Consider the following 15,567-nt stretch of genomic DNA (forward strand, 5'->3'; position numbering starts at 1 on the left):
CGCTGTAGTTTAGCCATGAGGAATCGGCTCACGTTCGTACAGAGCTAACACAGGAACTAGCTACCATACCGGCTAAGCGTGCGCGTTGCCTAGCAACCCCCCACCCCCCCGGCTTCTTCAGCTCCTTCTCCATGCACCCAGCACCACTACCGCCCTCTTGAGGCTAAATAGTTTGTGCAGCTCACAGGAGTAGCCATTTTTGGAGTTGTTTTTGGGTTAGAACTACACTACGACACCGCCCCCTCCTTTTTCACTCACTCTCTCTCAGACACACACTCACACACACACACATACACAGACGTGTCCATGCTGCTCTGTTTTTTTGCTTTGTTTTTGGTTGTGATATTGTAAAAAGGTATATGTTTATTAGTGAAGGATTATTGATTAGCTACTGATAATTGTTACGTTAATAAATCTTATTATACTTAATTAGCAGTTGATTGTGATTATTTGTGTACTTGTTGTAATAATTGCTGGTCGAACGGGTCCGTGCTCGAAATCACCCCTTCCTTTATTTCCTTTTAAAGGATTTTCACAGAAATGAGACTGTTCCACAGTTTGATTATTGGTCCCTGACTTGCAGGGTGGTGCCCCGTTTTGATTGTTTGTCGATTTGATACAGTTATTAATAACCATATTCATAACTTTATTAATATTGATAAAACATCTTTTGATAATTTGCCAATGATCAAATCTGTACCCTAAGGGAATCCTACAGCAGTAAGTGAAGTTAAGTGCAGCTACGGTTTCTCAAGATGTCCGAAGATATTTATGCCAATGCAGATATGTCAAAGAAGGTGAGATACAACAGAAATGTGCAGAAAGACAAAGGAGAGTGGGAGGAAAGGGAGGTGGTAATATACGAGAGCACAGACGCTATCAGCGATGATCAAACTGATAATCAGTCACACGGAGGAGGTAAGTGAGAAATTATGACAAATCAATATCATAAATACTCATGTTGATCTGTTTGAATGTGGCTGTACCTTGAAGTCATGTTGGACTGATGTGTAAACTCTACGTTTGCTCTCAGTTTAGTTTGTTAGTCTCAGCTGTCAAATTCCAACAAAACTGCCGCCCATCTATGTTTGTCTCTAGAGATGTACATGTACAGTGTGGAAACTTTGTGTTCTGCAGCTCTTTCCTAGTTAGTTTTATTATGTTCTGCTGAGAGGATCAGAGCTCTTTGGTTAGAAGACTCATTTTTAGTTAGGATGCATTTTTTATTAAGAAATGATGCCCTATGTGTTTGGTTATGGTAACATTTAACTGACAGTGTTTCATTTCTGAGATCTGAGGATGCATTAAGTAAATACATGAAACCACATGACAGGAAGGAGGGAAGTACAGCGTGACGAAGTCTGTTGAATATCATTAGCAATGTAGAGCCAGAGAGAGAGAGACAGACAGAGAGAGAGCGAGAGAGAGAGAGAGAGAGAGAGAGAGAGAGAGAGAGAGAGAGAGAGAGAGAGAGAGAGAGAGAGAGAGAGATAGGAAAGTAACTATGAGGCATCTTTTTTATTGTGTCAGTTCTGCAATTCAACAGCCCATTACAACTCAACATTTCAGATGAGTTTATATTTGTTTTACTTTAATCTGTTTACCTAAGAGGTTTAAACATTTCTTTTAGGGCACATCTATACTTCACCAGTCTGCACAGACACCAGATTCGGGGGTGAGGTTGCAACATTGTTAATGTTTTTATTTGGTTGGGTTTGTGTTTACACAGACGAACAGCCTGGTCTCACAGAATTCCATGAAATGATCACGACCTGTTAACACCGCATTACGTGGTGGTGTGAAAATTCTGTGTGGTCAGCACGGAAAACAATGCCAATGTAAAGTCAATAAGAAGATGATGTAGCATTAAGAGTGACTACGGTAGTGAGTAGTATGAAAGGCCAAAAATCCACGCCGGGAGGTTGGTTGGGGTGGTGGATGGGTCAAACACAGGACTCAAGTCCCGTGTGTCACATTTCCTGAACCCGTTCTTCTTTTCCTAATCCCATCTGTCCCGTTGTTGTCCCGCGTGTCATGGAAACGTAAGCCCACCCACAACCTTTTCCTTAACTTAAGGGGCTATGTTCATTTCAAGGAATTCTTCCGTGGGTCCATCACAGAATATTTTGCGATTGCGTGAAACTGCCACAGATTTTGAGTTGAGGAGCCGTGTTCATTTCATGGAATTCTGTGAGATCAGGTTGCAGCAATGTGTGCTCAGAACAGCTTATGGATCTGAAAGTTATCATCCCTTTAATCAAGATAACTGATTTAAGGGATGATAACTTTCAGATCCATGTGCAAGGTTGAAGCTGCAGCCTAGTAAATGCTGTTTGTGGTTTACTTCTGGGTCTGACACACCCACCCACAGATCAAAGCAATGAAGCTGCTGAGTAAAAGGTTATTCTTACAGGGACATAATAGGAACTTTGATAACAAAGACTCATGTTGTGTCCCTGTAATGAACCTTGCTCTCTGTGTACTTTGCCACTTTAGGACCAGACACTGAGAGGCATCCTCCAGCCGTCCAAAGGAAGACTTTCAGGGCTGCAGCACTCTGTCTGGCAGTGCTCTGTGTTCTGATGATGACTGGAATCAGTCTCTTATCTGTAAACTGTAAGATAAAATACACTTCACAACTACTGAGCCACAAATACTGAACCAATACACCATGGCTTGCATAAATCAGCTTCAGGCTCTAGGAAAGGTTCCGGTTTTTACTGACATGCCATATATATGCTGAAATAGTTACTAGTCGCTGTAATTATTCCTTCTGTCCATATCACCTGTTAAGAGATCCCTTCCTACACAATTCTAATGTAAGAAATAGGGGGCTAAAACCAGTCTTCATTCTGTGTTAACATTAAGCTGAAACGTTATCAACACAACACTTGACTACGAAGACATTTCCTTTATACCACCACTCAGCAAGGAAACACTGTCAGTGGAAAACATGAAGAGAGCAAATTGTACTAAAGACATATTCAGTTTGGGAAAGTCAGACTAATGAGACCTCATACAATCTTTGGCTCAGTATTGCACACAACAAAGACTGTGGTTTTATTTCCCAAACATTTGTCTTTAGTTTGAAGCAGAATGATTTGGTGTTTTTGGTCTTTTTTAACTTTATGGTTTTCATATTTATCTTTCAGTCATTGTGCTGCAGACCAGATACGAGGTGCTGCAGACCAGATACAAACAACTGAGCAACAACAGCAGTCAGCTCCAGGTGAAAGTTTCAGGTAAGAAAGGTTTCAAATCACCATAACACACAGGATCCAGCTGCATATTAAGCATAAATAATCTCATATTGTCTTACTTTTATCTATTGCTGTTTATCTCAAGACATCTCCGTCAACTACAGTCAGTTACAGAGCAGTTATGAAACACTGAGTGTAAATCACAGTCAGTTACAGCATGAAATAAAGCAGCTGAAGAGCAGAACTGAAGGTGAGAAAAGTTTAAAACCAGTAATCTCCTGTATTATACACATTTGCATCATAGGCCTTGATTGTGTAGTTACCGTTGATTATAACTGTTTCATGCTGTTGAACTGTTTTGCTGATGATGTGAATATTTCTAATAGAGAAGGTCACTTACAAATGAGATATAAAACCTGAGTTGAAATTCAAATTAGTTACAGAATAAGCAACCTGAAAGGGAAACGTAACAGAGGCAAGAAAGATATTTTACTAAATAGTATTATCACTCTGACACTGAATGATATGAAATCTCTCTTTAAAACTTTTTGTTTTTTGACATTAAGAGAAGTGCTGTACTGATGGATGGACGACATTTGGACGCAGTTGTTACTTTAAATCTAATGAGAAGAAGGATTGGGATGGAAGCAGAACTGACTGTCAGCATAGAGGAGCAAATCTGGTCGTCATAAACAACAAAGAGGAACAGGTGAGTGTGTTTTTGAGTGAGGGATTTTAGAGAAAAAGACTTTTAATCAAAATATTTAAATATACATACTCAATCAGGAGAGACTTCTTTGTAATTATGAACATATTTATTGTACATACAACATGTAAATGTAAGAGTCTCTGGAGATTGGACTCCATCGAACCCAAATATCCTAAAGGGTTTAAGGAACCCAAACAAATCCCCTGATGGAGTCCAGACACTGGTGGTGGAGAATAAGTAGAGGAACCATCAACAGCCAAGCATAGATGAAACCCAGGTCCGAGGGCGTGACCACCGGTGGCAGAAGGGGAGGAGGCGGGACACACTCTATTTCCTGAAACGACAACTGCCAACCGTGGAAGAGAGAGCAGATTTAAAGCAGGGTATCAAGCTCTGATAGGCTCGTCGACAAATGGCCGACCCTGATTGGTTTAAATAACAACGACACAGCTGCTCTGATTACTACTGACAAGTGACGTACCATGAAACAGCTGATCATTATGAGTGATGGAAACGGTATATGAAGTCTTCCTTTAAGAATTTACGCTGAGCTTCATTTGTCAGTATGAAATCTTTTGAACATGCCCTTATTATATTAAATATTTAATTTCCTTTTTAAAATGCATTCTGATGAAATGATTTATGAGTACAAAACATGCACATCTGCTGTTGGGTCCAGTCCTCAGTGTGTAGTGTACCGAGGGATCCCTCTTGTGTTTGTTGTGGCTGATGAAGTCACAAGATGACTTTACTACAACAGAAATGCTGAACTGTGAATAGAGAGTTTTTTTGTCTCTCATCAACTACTAGAAGTTTGTCTCTGAGCTGAGTAAGGATGGAGAGTCCTGGATTGGTCTACGGTATGTAGTGAAACAATCACGATACAAATGGGAATGGGTGGACGGATCACGGCTGACAGAAAAGTGAGACATTTTAAAGATTTTTGGTTTCCATCACAATTCCATCAAAGTCACTGTTTGTCACTAAAATGAAAAAGTTTTACATTGAAAGATGCTGAGTTGGTTGGTTTCCCCAGAGAGAGAGAGAGAGAGAGAGAGAGAGAGAGACAGACAGACAGACACTGAACAAGGTTTCATTCTTTCATTAGCAGCTGTTACAGATTAAATCACTTTACAAAGCTTAATCTTAAATGAGTTTTTGAAATAATTTGATTATTTACCGATAATATTAATATTTCTCACCGTTTACATTGAAATATTCTGAGTTGGTTTCCCCAGAGAGAGAGAGAGAGAGAGAGAGAGAGAGAGAGAGAGAGAGAGAGAGAGAGAAAAAGAAAAAAGAGAATCCAGACAGGGCTCAGGGTCTCTGCAGATACAGACACTACCACACACTTCTAGTGGGTCATAAATGATGATTGAGAGGGATTACTTTAGTACTAGTCTTTAAATATTTGTTAGGGAAATACTGCAGAGTAGACCTTTAAGAAAACATGAGAACAAAGCTAAATATGAGCATCAGACCCATGGATTAGATAGTATTAGTAGTAGTATCAGTTGTAGTATTAGTAGTATTAGTTGTGTTAAGTACATATTAAGAAGAAGCTGGAGAGATGGGGTGCAGAGTCAGCTTTGAAACCATTTTGTGTCAACTGAGGTGCTGCAACAAAAAGTCCCCCAGTACCCAAACCATGAAGATTTAATATTTATAAAAGGTGTCAGAGATGAAAAGCTTCTGTAGTTTAATGTGTGTGACTCAATCACAATGTAAAGTCTATGGGACAGGCTGCTGATCTTATGAAAAGAGACAGTAGGGGCAGAAAACAATGAAAGGACGCCATCTTGGAGTTAGATATTCAAAAACACATCATTACTTGTTTTTGGGGATGATTTTCTGTAAATAAAACCCTTAAATGACTGAAAACAGAGATATGGGAGCACTGAACAAGGTTTTATTCTTTTATTAGCAGACACAGATTACATTGATTTACAAAACTGAATCTTAAACGAGTTATTAAAATAATATTAATCACAGATAATATGAATATTATCGAACTAACAATCAGGAGTTTCAGCGGTTTGATAAAAGAACATTTTATTTGTCTGACAGGTTCTGGGCTACAGGACTGCCTCGCTCTGACGGTTACTGGTACGCTGCAACATGCTGCGATCAACACGGAAAATGGACACAAAATAGATATTATAATGATTATAGGAAGTGGATCTGTGAGAAAAAGATGATGTGAACTCTTTGATGACAGAGGGGTGTAGTAGATCAGATTTGTTAAATCAGACCAATTCTTTTAACATTTACTCAGCTGTTTATTCTGTGTTGCTAAATAACCTGGATTACAGAGATATTGTTCCTCTGCCCTTCATATTGCACAATCTGGTTAGAAGTCATGTGTACTTACTCTGTATTCCTACAGGATTATTATAATAAAAGATAATAAAAAGATGGATTAGCAGGTTGTCTTTACCTTGGTTAATGTAATTGATAATAACGTTTGTAATCAGTTAGTTAGTTAGAAGTGTGTCCTTAGAACATTTTACACTCCACACAAAATAAAACACCGCCCTACCTCCATCTCCCCTCCCAAACCCGTCCTCACAACCAATTAAATCATTATTTTTTGACGTTGCACTGTAACCTTAACCTAACTATTGCATTTGTATCTTCTTTTTTTATTTTAGCCTGTATTTCTTTCATGAAAGTTTTTAATTGCTCTTTAATGTTTAATGTAAAGCGTTTTGAATTGCCTTGCTGCTGAAATGTGCTATAGAAATAAAGATGCCTTGCCCTACAACCTCCAGCCTGTCAGTCTGTCTCCAGGGCATAGAGAACACTGTTGTACCTGTCTGTCTGAGAGGGAGTGTAACGTTAACAGCTTTTCGGCTCGTCATTATATTTTATTGCAGCCGGTGTTGTCTGTGTGGAGTTTTATTTAGCACTTACATAGTGTTTATTAAATAGTGAACTGAAAGTCCAAACCAGATTTCAGACACTCACTAAAAACACATCATAGCGTGACTTGCATCAGTAGATGCGTCCTTTATTTGTGTGAAAATACTTCCCTGAAACAAACCGAACACCCAGGAGGAGAATATATATATATACACAAACATACATACATACAGACATACATACATACATACATACATTGTGGTACACGGGAGTAAAATGTAGGCTACATCGTATGTACACTCAAATTAGCAGTGCATTGTGGGTATTTTATAGTGGACTATATAGTGAATGAAATTACACAATTCCCTTCATGTCAAAAAATATATAAATAAATATTTGAATGCTTTTTGTAAGAAACCTAATCTCACTTTACTTTTACTTAACATGTTTACTCATTGCACTGTAGCTATTTTACTTTATGTTACTGTATACACTAATTGACTCGCTCTTTTCTTACACTTACTCATTTTTTTTTGCCTAGAGTCTGACTGTGAGCAACTGCAACTGAACAATTTCCCTGAGGTGATCAATAAAGTATTCTGATTTGGTTGATGAACTGAACTGAGGAAGAATGTGTTTAAGTTTGTTTCTCCCTCTACCTGGAACACGTCTCAGGAATCCACAAAACTGACTTTAAGGGATTTGCTGATTCAGTTGATTTTATCATTTTTTTTTTAATAGGACCACAATGGAAATAAGTCTTTTTTTTATCCTCGATTGTATTTTATGTCTTTTTTCTCATGTGTAATGAGTAAGATTCTGACCGATGCCCCCTGGTGGCCACAGCCTTTTAAAGACCACCCAAAAGTCCTTCCCAGTCACCAAAACAACTTGAGTATGTTTAAATGCAATTTTGTACTTTTAACATTTTATTTTCTTTTTTGTGAGAAGTATGTTTTTACATAAAGTAAAAGATATATGAGTATCATTATTTTTTTATAATGAATTTTGTTCTCCCGGAACCAATGATGACCAGACGTTGTTTCTTTACGACGTATTTATTCCCCCGGACCTGAGCGGATTGTTTACTTTTCTTCTGACTCCGTTAAACACACAACAACGTTAATTTAGGAGCATTTAAACGGGTCGGTTTTGGTGTTTTGACCGTTACAACCTTTATGTGTCAGTCTTTATCACGTTTACCGATATTAACCGGACGTTTTTGTGTGGTTTGTGGAGGATAAAACGCCTCATTTCCTTACCGAGAGAGAGAGAGGCAGAAAGTCAAGCGAACATGTCCGCGGAGCTGCGGATGTTCCCCGCCGGAGCAGCGGAGGGGTTCGGCGGCGTGGACCCCCGCAGCAGCCCGCCGGCAGAGATGGAGACCCTGCGGATGTTCGTTAACAAGCGGCTGACGGCGGCGGTGGACGACATCTTGGGGCTGTTCGGGGAGACCGTGGCCCGGTACCGGGAGCAGATAGACCGCCAACGGGGACAGCTGGACAAGCTGAGGTCCGAGGAGGACAAGTGGAGCCAGGCAGGTCGGTGTCGGTCTCGGTTACTTTACTATACTGAAAAGACTATTATATCATTGACATATAATGTAAAACATCAGTGGTGTAGTCTAATGTATTGTAGTGAGTATACTGTACTAAACTTAGCACAAAAAGTCAAGTCAGCATTGATTTTTATAGATAGATAGATAGATTTTTTTTTTTTTTTTTACATGGGGCAAGTCTTTATCTTTTCACACACACATGCAGACACACAAACAGACACAAACACAGACACACACAGAAACACACACACACACACACACACACACACACACACACACACACACACACACACACACACACACACGCAGACACACACACACACACACACACACACACACACACACACACACACACACACACACACACACACACACACACACACACACACACACACACACACACACACAAACACACACATACACACACAAACACAGACACACACAAACACACAGACAAACAGACACACACAAAGACAGACACACACACACAAACACATACACCACACACAAACACAGACACACACAGAAACACAGGCACACACAGACACACACACACAAACACACACACACAGACACACAGACACACACACCAACACACACACAGACACACACACAAACACAGACACACACACACACACACACACACATACACAAACACAGACACACACTCAAACACAGACACACACACAAACACACAGACAATCATCACATCAATATTTTGATTAGTTTCAAGACACCAACCAAGGTTGTGATTTATTTAAAAAAAAAAAAACTTGACAGGAGAATGTGTGGTCCTCCACGTAAACTCTGAGCCATGTGTTCGCACATTTTGGAGACAAAATAGGAATTGGATGGCAGATGGTGAGGTGGTGAACTGAAGTCAGACTGCAGAGAGTAAATGGGAATAATATTACTCGTAATATTTTCTAGTATTGATGCCTCACGCACATTCTTTCACTCCATATCACAGACATTTGTGTTTTGGTAGATTATTTCTCTGTGGTAACAATGCTTTTGGCAATAACTCTTATACTGTTGGAAGCCTGTTTAGTTTGAAATGCAAACATGCATTTGTGGGATGAGCAGCAGCGCTGAGTATGTGGTATCTATGTATGTATGTACAGTGGGGGAAATAAGTATTTGACCCCTTGCTGATTTTGCAGGTTTGCCCACTTACAAAGAATGCAAAAATCTACAATTTTAATCATATGTACATTCTAACAGTGAAAGACAGAATCCCAAAGAAAATTCCAGAAAATCACATCATATGAATTTATTAAAATTGATAACCATCTGATGAGGAAAAACAAGTATTTGACCCCCTGGACAAAACAGCATGTAAATATTTTGTAGAAAAGCCATTATTGGCCAACACAGATGTCAAAAGGTTTTTATAGTTGGTGACAAGGTTTGTGCACATTTCGGCAGGGATGTTGGCCCAATCCTCCTGCAGACAGCCTCCAAATCATTCAGGTTCCGAGGTTGTCGCCTGGCAACTCAATTTTAAGCTCCCTCCAAAGATTTTCAATCGGATTCAGGTCTGGAGACTGGCTAGGCCACTCCAGAACCTTGATGTGCTTCTTCTTCAGCCACTCTTTTGTTGCTTTGGCGGTGTGCTTAGGGTCGTTGTCGTGCTGAAACACCCATCCTCGACCCATCTTCAGCTCTCTCACTGAGGGAAGGAGATGTCGGTCCAGAATTCCACGATACATGGCCCCGTCCATCCTCCCCTCAATACGATGGAGTTGTCCCGTCCCCTTGGCTGAAAAGCACCCCCAAAGCATGATGTTGCCACCACCATGCTTGGAAATGGTGTTCTTTGGGTTGTACTCGTGTTCTTTGCCCTCCAAACACGACGAGTTGAGTTGAGGCCAAAAGTTCTATTTTGGTCTCATCTGACCACATCACCTTCTTCCAGGCCTCTTCTGAGTCGTCCAGGTGGTGAATGGCGAACTTCATGCGGGCCTGTACATGTTTCTTCTTGAGCAGGGGACCTTGCGTGCGCTGCAGGATTTCAATCCATGACGGCGCGCACTGTTACCAACCGTTTCTTTTGTAACTGTGGCCCCAGCTGCCTTCAGTTGATTCATCAGTTACCCCTTGTGGTTTTGGGATGATTCCTCACCGTTCGCATGATCAGGGACACCCCACGAGGCAAGATCTTGTGTGGAGGCCCAGACCGAGGAGGTTACGGTGGTGTGGTGCTTCTTCCATTTCCTGATAACTGCACCGACAGTTGATCTTTTCTCTCAAGTTGCTTTCCGATTCTCTTGTAGCCCATCCCAGCCTTGTGCAGATCAACAATTTGTCCCTGATGTCCGTAGAAAAGCTCTTTGGTCTTGCCCATGGTGGTGATGTTGGATTTTGGTTGTTTGGGTGTTGACAGGTGTCTTTTATACAGGTAACGAGGTGAGGCAGGTGTATTTGATGTAGATAATTGGTTCGGATTGGGGCTGTGTCTTAAAGAAAGACTAACTGGCTTGTAGGAGCCAGAATACTTGCTGTTTGTCCAGGGGGTCAAATACTTGTTTTTCCTCATCAGATGGTTTTCAATTTTAATAAATTCATATGATGTGATTTTCTGGAATTTTCTTTGGGATTCTGTCTTTCCCTGTTAGAATGTACATATGATTAAAATTGTAGATTTTTGCATTCTTTGTAAGTGGGCAAACCTGCAAAATCAGCAAGGGGTCAAATACTTATTTCCCCCACTGTATGTATGTATGTATGAGTATGAAAAATTTGCCAAATCTTCTCTGCCAGTGCCAAAAAGTGTCAAAAATGTTGCAAAAAGTGTCGAAAAAGACGACCAAAATAGTTTTAATTTCAGACCCAGAAAAAGGAAACGTTGCATGGTTGACAACACAATGATTAATCGATTAGTCAGCGAATTCAGTACCCAGCCCTCTGTTGTCTTTGTCTTGTCTCTCAAACTAATGAGGGCTTTGCTGGAAAAGGAGTTGCTTTTAATCTCGTTGTACATGTGTATAATGATAATAAAAAGGCATTCTATTCTACAATAGAAATAGAAGCAACTTTACAATATCCAGTTTTGGGTAGCAATTGGGAAATGTGTTGCTGCTGATGCTGAACATGCTTCTTACTGTTTTTTTATGTTTTTCTTTTTCTGTATCTGCCCCTAGGGACAATAGATGAAAATTAGCTATGGTGCTAACTCTAGCATATTTACATTATGTACTAGGGTTGGGCGGAAATACGGTATACCGCGGGGGTCTTAAAAATAACAAGGTTAAAAAAAATGCAATGCACTTATATGGTAGACTTATATGGGAAGGATTAAATATTAAATATAATTTATGTAAATATGTGTGGTTGTCATCATGTGACAGTGTGGCGGAGAAAGTAGTATTTTTGTAAGTTATTGTTCTGTTATTATTGTTCCAGTATTAGTGTTTGGTATTCAGTGAACGGTGCACAAGCCAACAGGTTTTGGTGACACCGTCTGAGCCTTACGTCATCATTTTTAATTAGTCACCGTATACCGTATACCGCAGTAAAATAGGGAGGAGGTTTGACGGTATCAACTTTTGGATACCGTCAAACCCTATTGTGTACTTGTACTGATGTCAATTAATATGCACTGTCCCTATCTAAATAAACAATTAGAATAAAACCATGAAATAAAAATAAAGAAAAACTCTCTTCTTTATGTCTTCTGCGTCCCTTCAGACCCTGAGCAGACGTCCTCCTGGAGGATTTTGTCAATTTTATTTAAAAAAAGCAAAATGTCACCTTTTTTTTAAAATTCTTTTGTCACTTTTTTTTTAAACAAGTTTGAGTCACCTTTGGCGATGTTTTTTTTTTGTCACTTTTACAGATTTTTGTTTTGGTCACTTTTTTCAGCGTTTTGAAAAAAATATGTTTTTGTCAATTTTTTTATTTTATTTTTTTTCTGCGTTTTGTAGCTTTTTCCAACATTTGTCACTTTTTTCAACGTTCTTTTGTCGTAGCTCTGATATTCTTTATATCTTTTATGTAAACAGCGTTTTAAAAAAAGATGTTTTTGTCGATTATATAAAAAAAAAAAATTCTCACTTTCCAATTTTTGGTCACTTTTTCCAATATTTGGTCACTTTTTTGGCGTTTTTTGAATTATGTTATTGACAATTTAAAAAAAAAAATCTCACTTTTTTCCAATTCTTTTGTAACTTTTTTTTAAACAAATTTTAGTCACCTTTGGCGATGTTTTTTCAGCGTTTTCAAAAAATATGTTTTTGTCGATTTTTCACTTTTTTTCCAACGTTCTTTTTGTCATAGTTCTGATATGGACCTTTTTTGTAAACGGACAACAGGAGGGTTAATCGATTAGTCAACAAATTCAGGACCCAGCCCTGAGAGAAACTCTCTTCTTTCTGTCTTCTGTGTCCCTTCAGACCCCGAGCAGACGTCCTCCTGGGTCAAACTCTGCCCTGATGATCCCATCCGAAGCGTCCCGCTGGACCGGACGGACCGGACGGGTGAGACAAACGCCGGCTTCTACGCTGCTCAGATTTCTACACTCTTCTCGACGTTTTTTGTCGATTTTATTCCAATTTCTTTATCAATTTCTTTGTCACTTTTTTGCCATTTTTTGAATTATTATGTTTTTTGTCAATTTTTTAAACAAATCTTTTCACTTTTTTTTTTTCCAATTCTTTTGTCACTTTTTTTTAAACAAGTTTTTGTCACCTTTGGCGATGTTTTTGATGGGATTGTTTTTTTGTCAATTTTTCCGATTTCTTTTTTTATTTTATTTTTTTGGTTACTTTTTTCAGCGTTTAAAAGAGAGATGTTTTTGTTGATTTGTCTCTTTTTTCAATGTTCTTTTGTCATAGTTCTGATCTAGAACTTTTTTTGTAAACGGGTCAAATTTGACCCGAGGACAACAGGAGCGTTAAAACAAAGTGCATTTTGTTGTTGATGATGATGATTAATCGATTAGTCAACGATTTCAGGACCCAGTCTTCTTTCGGCTTCTCAGATTTCTACACTGTTCTCCACGTTTTTTGTCAATTTGATTCCAATTTCTCTGTCACTTTTTTGCAGTTTTTTTGAATTATTATGTTTCTTGTCAATTTTTTAACAAATCTTTTCAGTTGTTTTTTTCAAATTCTTTTGTTTCTTTTTAAAAAAAAGTTTTTGTCACCTTTGGCGATGTTTTTGATGTTTGTTTTTTTTTTTTTTTTTGTCACTTTTTCCGATTTTTTTTTTTTTATTTTTTTTTTTGGTTACTTTTTTCAGCGTTAAAAAAAAGAAGATGTTTTTGTGGATTTGTCACTGTTTGGCGTTTTTTGAATTATTATGTTTTTTGTCAATTTTTTAACAAATCTTTTTACTTTTTTTTAAACAAGTTTTTGTCACCTTTGGCGATGTTTTTGATTGGGTTTGTTTTTTTGTCACTTTTTCAGATTTTTTTTTATTTTATTTTTTTTGTTACTTTTTTCAGCGTTTAAAAAAAATAGATGTCGTCACCTTCCTAAAATAATTGTCATTTTGTCAAAAGTCAATTATACTAAAGGTGTAGAATCACATGACCTGTTCAACTGAGGATGTAGGCAATTTTACCAGAGGTGGCCATCACCATGAGGAGATGATTTAGGCAACAAAATCATTTTTGTTAAAAAAATGACTTAGGCAATTATTTTAGGAAGGTGACGATGTTTTTGTTGATTTGTCACTTTTTTCAATGTTCTTTTGTCATAGTTCTGATATAGAACTTTTTTTGTTTAAACGGGTCAAATATGACCCGAGGACAACAGGAGCGTTAAAACAAAGTGCATTTTGTTGTTGAGTTAAAGTAGAGCTGCAATGATTAATCGATTAGTCAACGATACTCTGTCTTCTGTGTCCCTTCAGACCCCGAGCAGACGTCCTCCTGGGTCAAACTCTGCCCTGATGATCCCATCCGAAGCGTCCCGCTGGACCGGACGGACCGGACGGGTGAGACAGACTCGGTCTTCTCCGCCGCACGGATCAAAACGGAAGTCGGCGACGAGGACTGCGGCGCTTCTGAACCAATCGGCGACGGCCGACATCTCGCCGAGTCATCCAACACGGAAGACAGCGGCGACTGGGGAGAGGCGCCGGGACTTTGGAGACCGGAGCAGACGGAAGAAGAAGAAGCTCGGGGACAAAGAAGTCCACCTCCGGGCGGGACGGCTCCCCCGAGCTCCGCCGATCCGCCGCCGCCGCCACGCCCGTCCCAGCCGGCGTTTAGCTGCAAAGTTTGCAGCGAGTCCTTCAAGAGGATCGGCCGCCTGACCACGCACGCCGCGGCGCACCCGAGGGACTGCGGCCTGTGCGGGAAGCGCCTGGAGCCCGCCGAGAGCCTGGAGCTCCACCTGCGCGTCCACCGGGACGCCGCGGCGTTCCGCTGCGGCGTCTGCGGCCAGGGCTTCACGCTGCGCGGGAACCTGCACACGCACCTGAGGATCCACACGGGCGAGCGGCCGTTCGGCTGCACCGTCTGCGGCAAGAGCTTCGGCCGGCGGGCGTCGCTGGTGCGCCACGTGCGCAGCCACACGGGCGAGAAGCCGTTCGTGTGCGCCTACTGCGGCCGCGGCTTCGTGGAGAAGGGGAACCTGACCGTGCACCTGCGCACGCACACCGGCGAGCGGCCGTACCGGTGCGCCGTCTGCGGCCGGCACTTCAGCCAGCGCTCCTGCTTCTACAAACACCCGTGTCAGAGGAAAGCCTGTCGGCGGCCTCCGGCGTCACACGCCAAGAACACCCACGGCGATTAACGGCTAGCAGCTTAGGGCTGGGAAAAAAAATCTATTTGATTTCAAAATCGAGTTGGTAGGTCAAATCGATTCATATTTTCAAAAAATCGATTTTTTTGATTATTTTTTCAATCCAAATACAGTATAAATAATGTGGATGTTTAACAATCTTTGTTGCACACTGACTTTTCACTTAGAGAAAGGGTTTGCCTTTGCAATTTTGTTTATGTTGATGCACTTTAATTAAATAAAATATATATATATATATATTTTTAAAATATATTTACAGTTCGCAGTTATTTTTTTAGGGGAAAAAATCGCCCCAGCTCTATAGCGGCTATTTTCAGCGTGGATTAACGTGCAGGGTATTTTCTGGACAAATGGATGAGTTGTTTGTAAGGGGTTTGCACGATATGGACCAGAATGTGATATTTTTTTTTGCGATATCGATATTAATTTTGATATTTTTAAACGTATGTAAAATTACAGAAGTTACGGGAAAAGGCATCAAAATAG

At 40.0% G+C, this 15,567-nt stretch overlaps 2 protein-coding genes across 2 annotated transcripts; both read left to right on the forward strand.

The window, feature by feature from the left end:
* The first annotated feature begins 1,629 nt into the window (after positions 1-1,629).
* LOC114568461 (C-type lectin domain family 4 member A-like) lies at positions 1,630-3,939 on the forward strand. The gene is made up of 5 exons (XM_028598076.1): positions 1,630-1,675; positions 2,497-2,616; positions 3,153-3,242; positions 3,346-3,450; positions 3,767-3,939. Exons 2-5 carry the CDS (start codon positions 2,583-2,585, stop codon positions 3,937-3,939), a joined length of 402 nt encoding a protein of 133 aa, XP_028453877.1. The 5' UTR covers positions 1,630-1,675; positions 2,497-2,582.
* Positions 3,940-7,842: 3,903 nt separating this feature from the next.
* LOC114568472 (zinc finger protein 316-like) lies at positions 7,843-15,142 on the forward strand. Its single transcript, XM_028598084.1, has 3 exons — positions 7,843-8,312; positions 12,724-12,807; positions 14,186-15,142. The coding sequence occupies exons 1-3, from the start codon at positions 8,066-8,068 to the stop codon at positions 15,070-15,072; spliced, it is 1,218 nt and encodes a 405-aa protein (XP_028453885.1). The 5' UTR covers positions 7,843-8,065; the 3' UTR covers positions 15,073-15,142.
* Positions 15,143-15,567: the final 425 nt, after the last annotated feature.

The sequence above is a fragment of the Perca flavescens genome, chromosome 14 (assembly GCF_004354835.1).
Source record: "Perca flavescens isolate YP-PL-M2 chromosome 14, PFLA_1.0, whole genome shotgun sequence".
Taxonomy (NCBI): Eukaryota; Metazoa; Chordata; class Actinopteri; order Perciformes; family Percidae; genus Perca; species Perca flavescens.

What these genes read in the sequence shown, in the direction of transcription:
- LOC114568461 (XM_028598076.1), top strand. Translation starts at nt 2,583, where the DNA reads ATGATGACTGGAATCAGTCTCTTATCTGTAAACT. An exon ending in GCTCCAGGTGAAAGTTTCAG is followed by an intron (nt 3,243 to 3,345) that starts GTAAGAAAGGTT and finishes GTTTATCTCAAG; the next exon opens with ACATCTCCGTCAACTACAGT. An exon ending in GCTGAAGAGCAGAACTGAAG is followed by an intron (nt 3,451 to 3,766) that starts GTGAGAAAAGTT and finishes TTTGACATTAAG; the next exon opens with AGAAGTGCTGTACTGATGGA.
- LOC114568472 (XM_028598084.1), top strand. Translation starts at nt 8,066, where the DNA reads ATGTCCGCGGAGCTGCGGATGTTCCCCGCCGGAGCAGCGGAGGGGTTC. An exon ending in GGACAAGTGGAGCCAGGCAG is followed by an intron (nt 8,313 to 12,723) that starts GTCGGTGTCGGT and finishes GTGTCCCTTCAG; the next exon opens with ACCCCGAGCAGACGTCCTCC. An exon ending in GGACCGGACGGACCGGACGG is followed by an intron (nt 12,808 to 14,185) that starts GTGAGACAAACG and finishes GTGTCCCTTCAG; the next exon opens with ACCCCGAGCAGACGTCCTCC.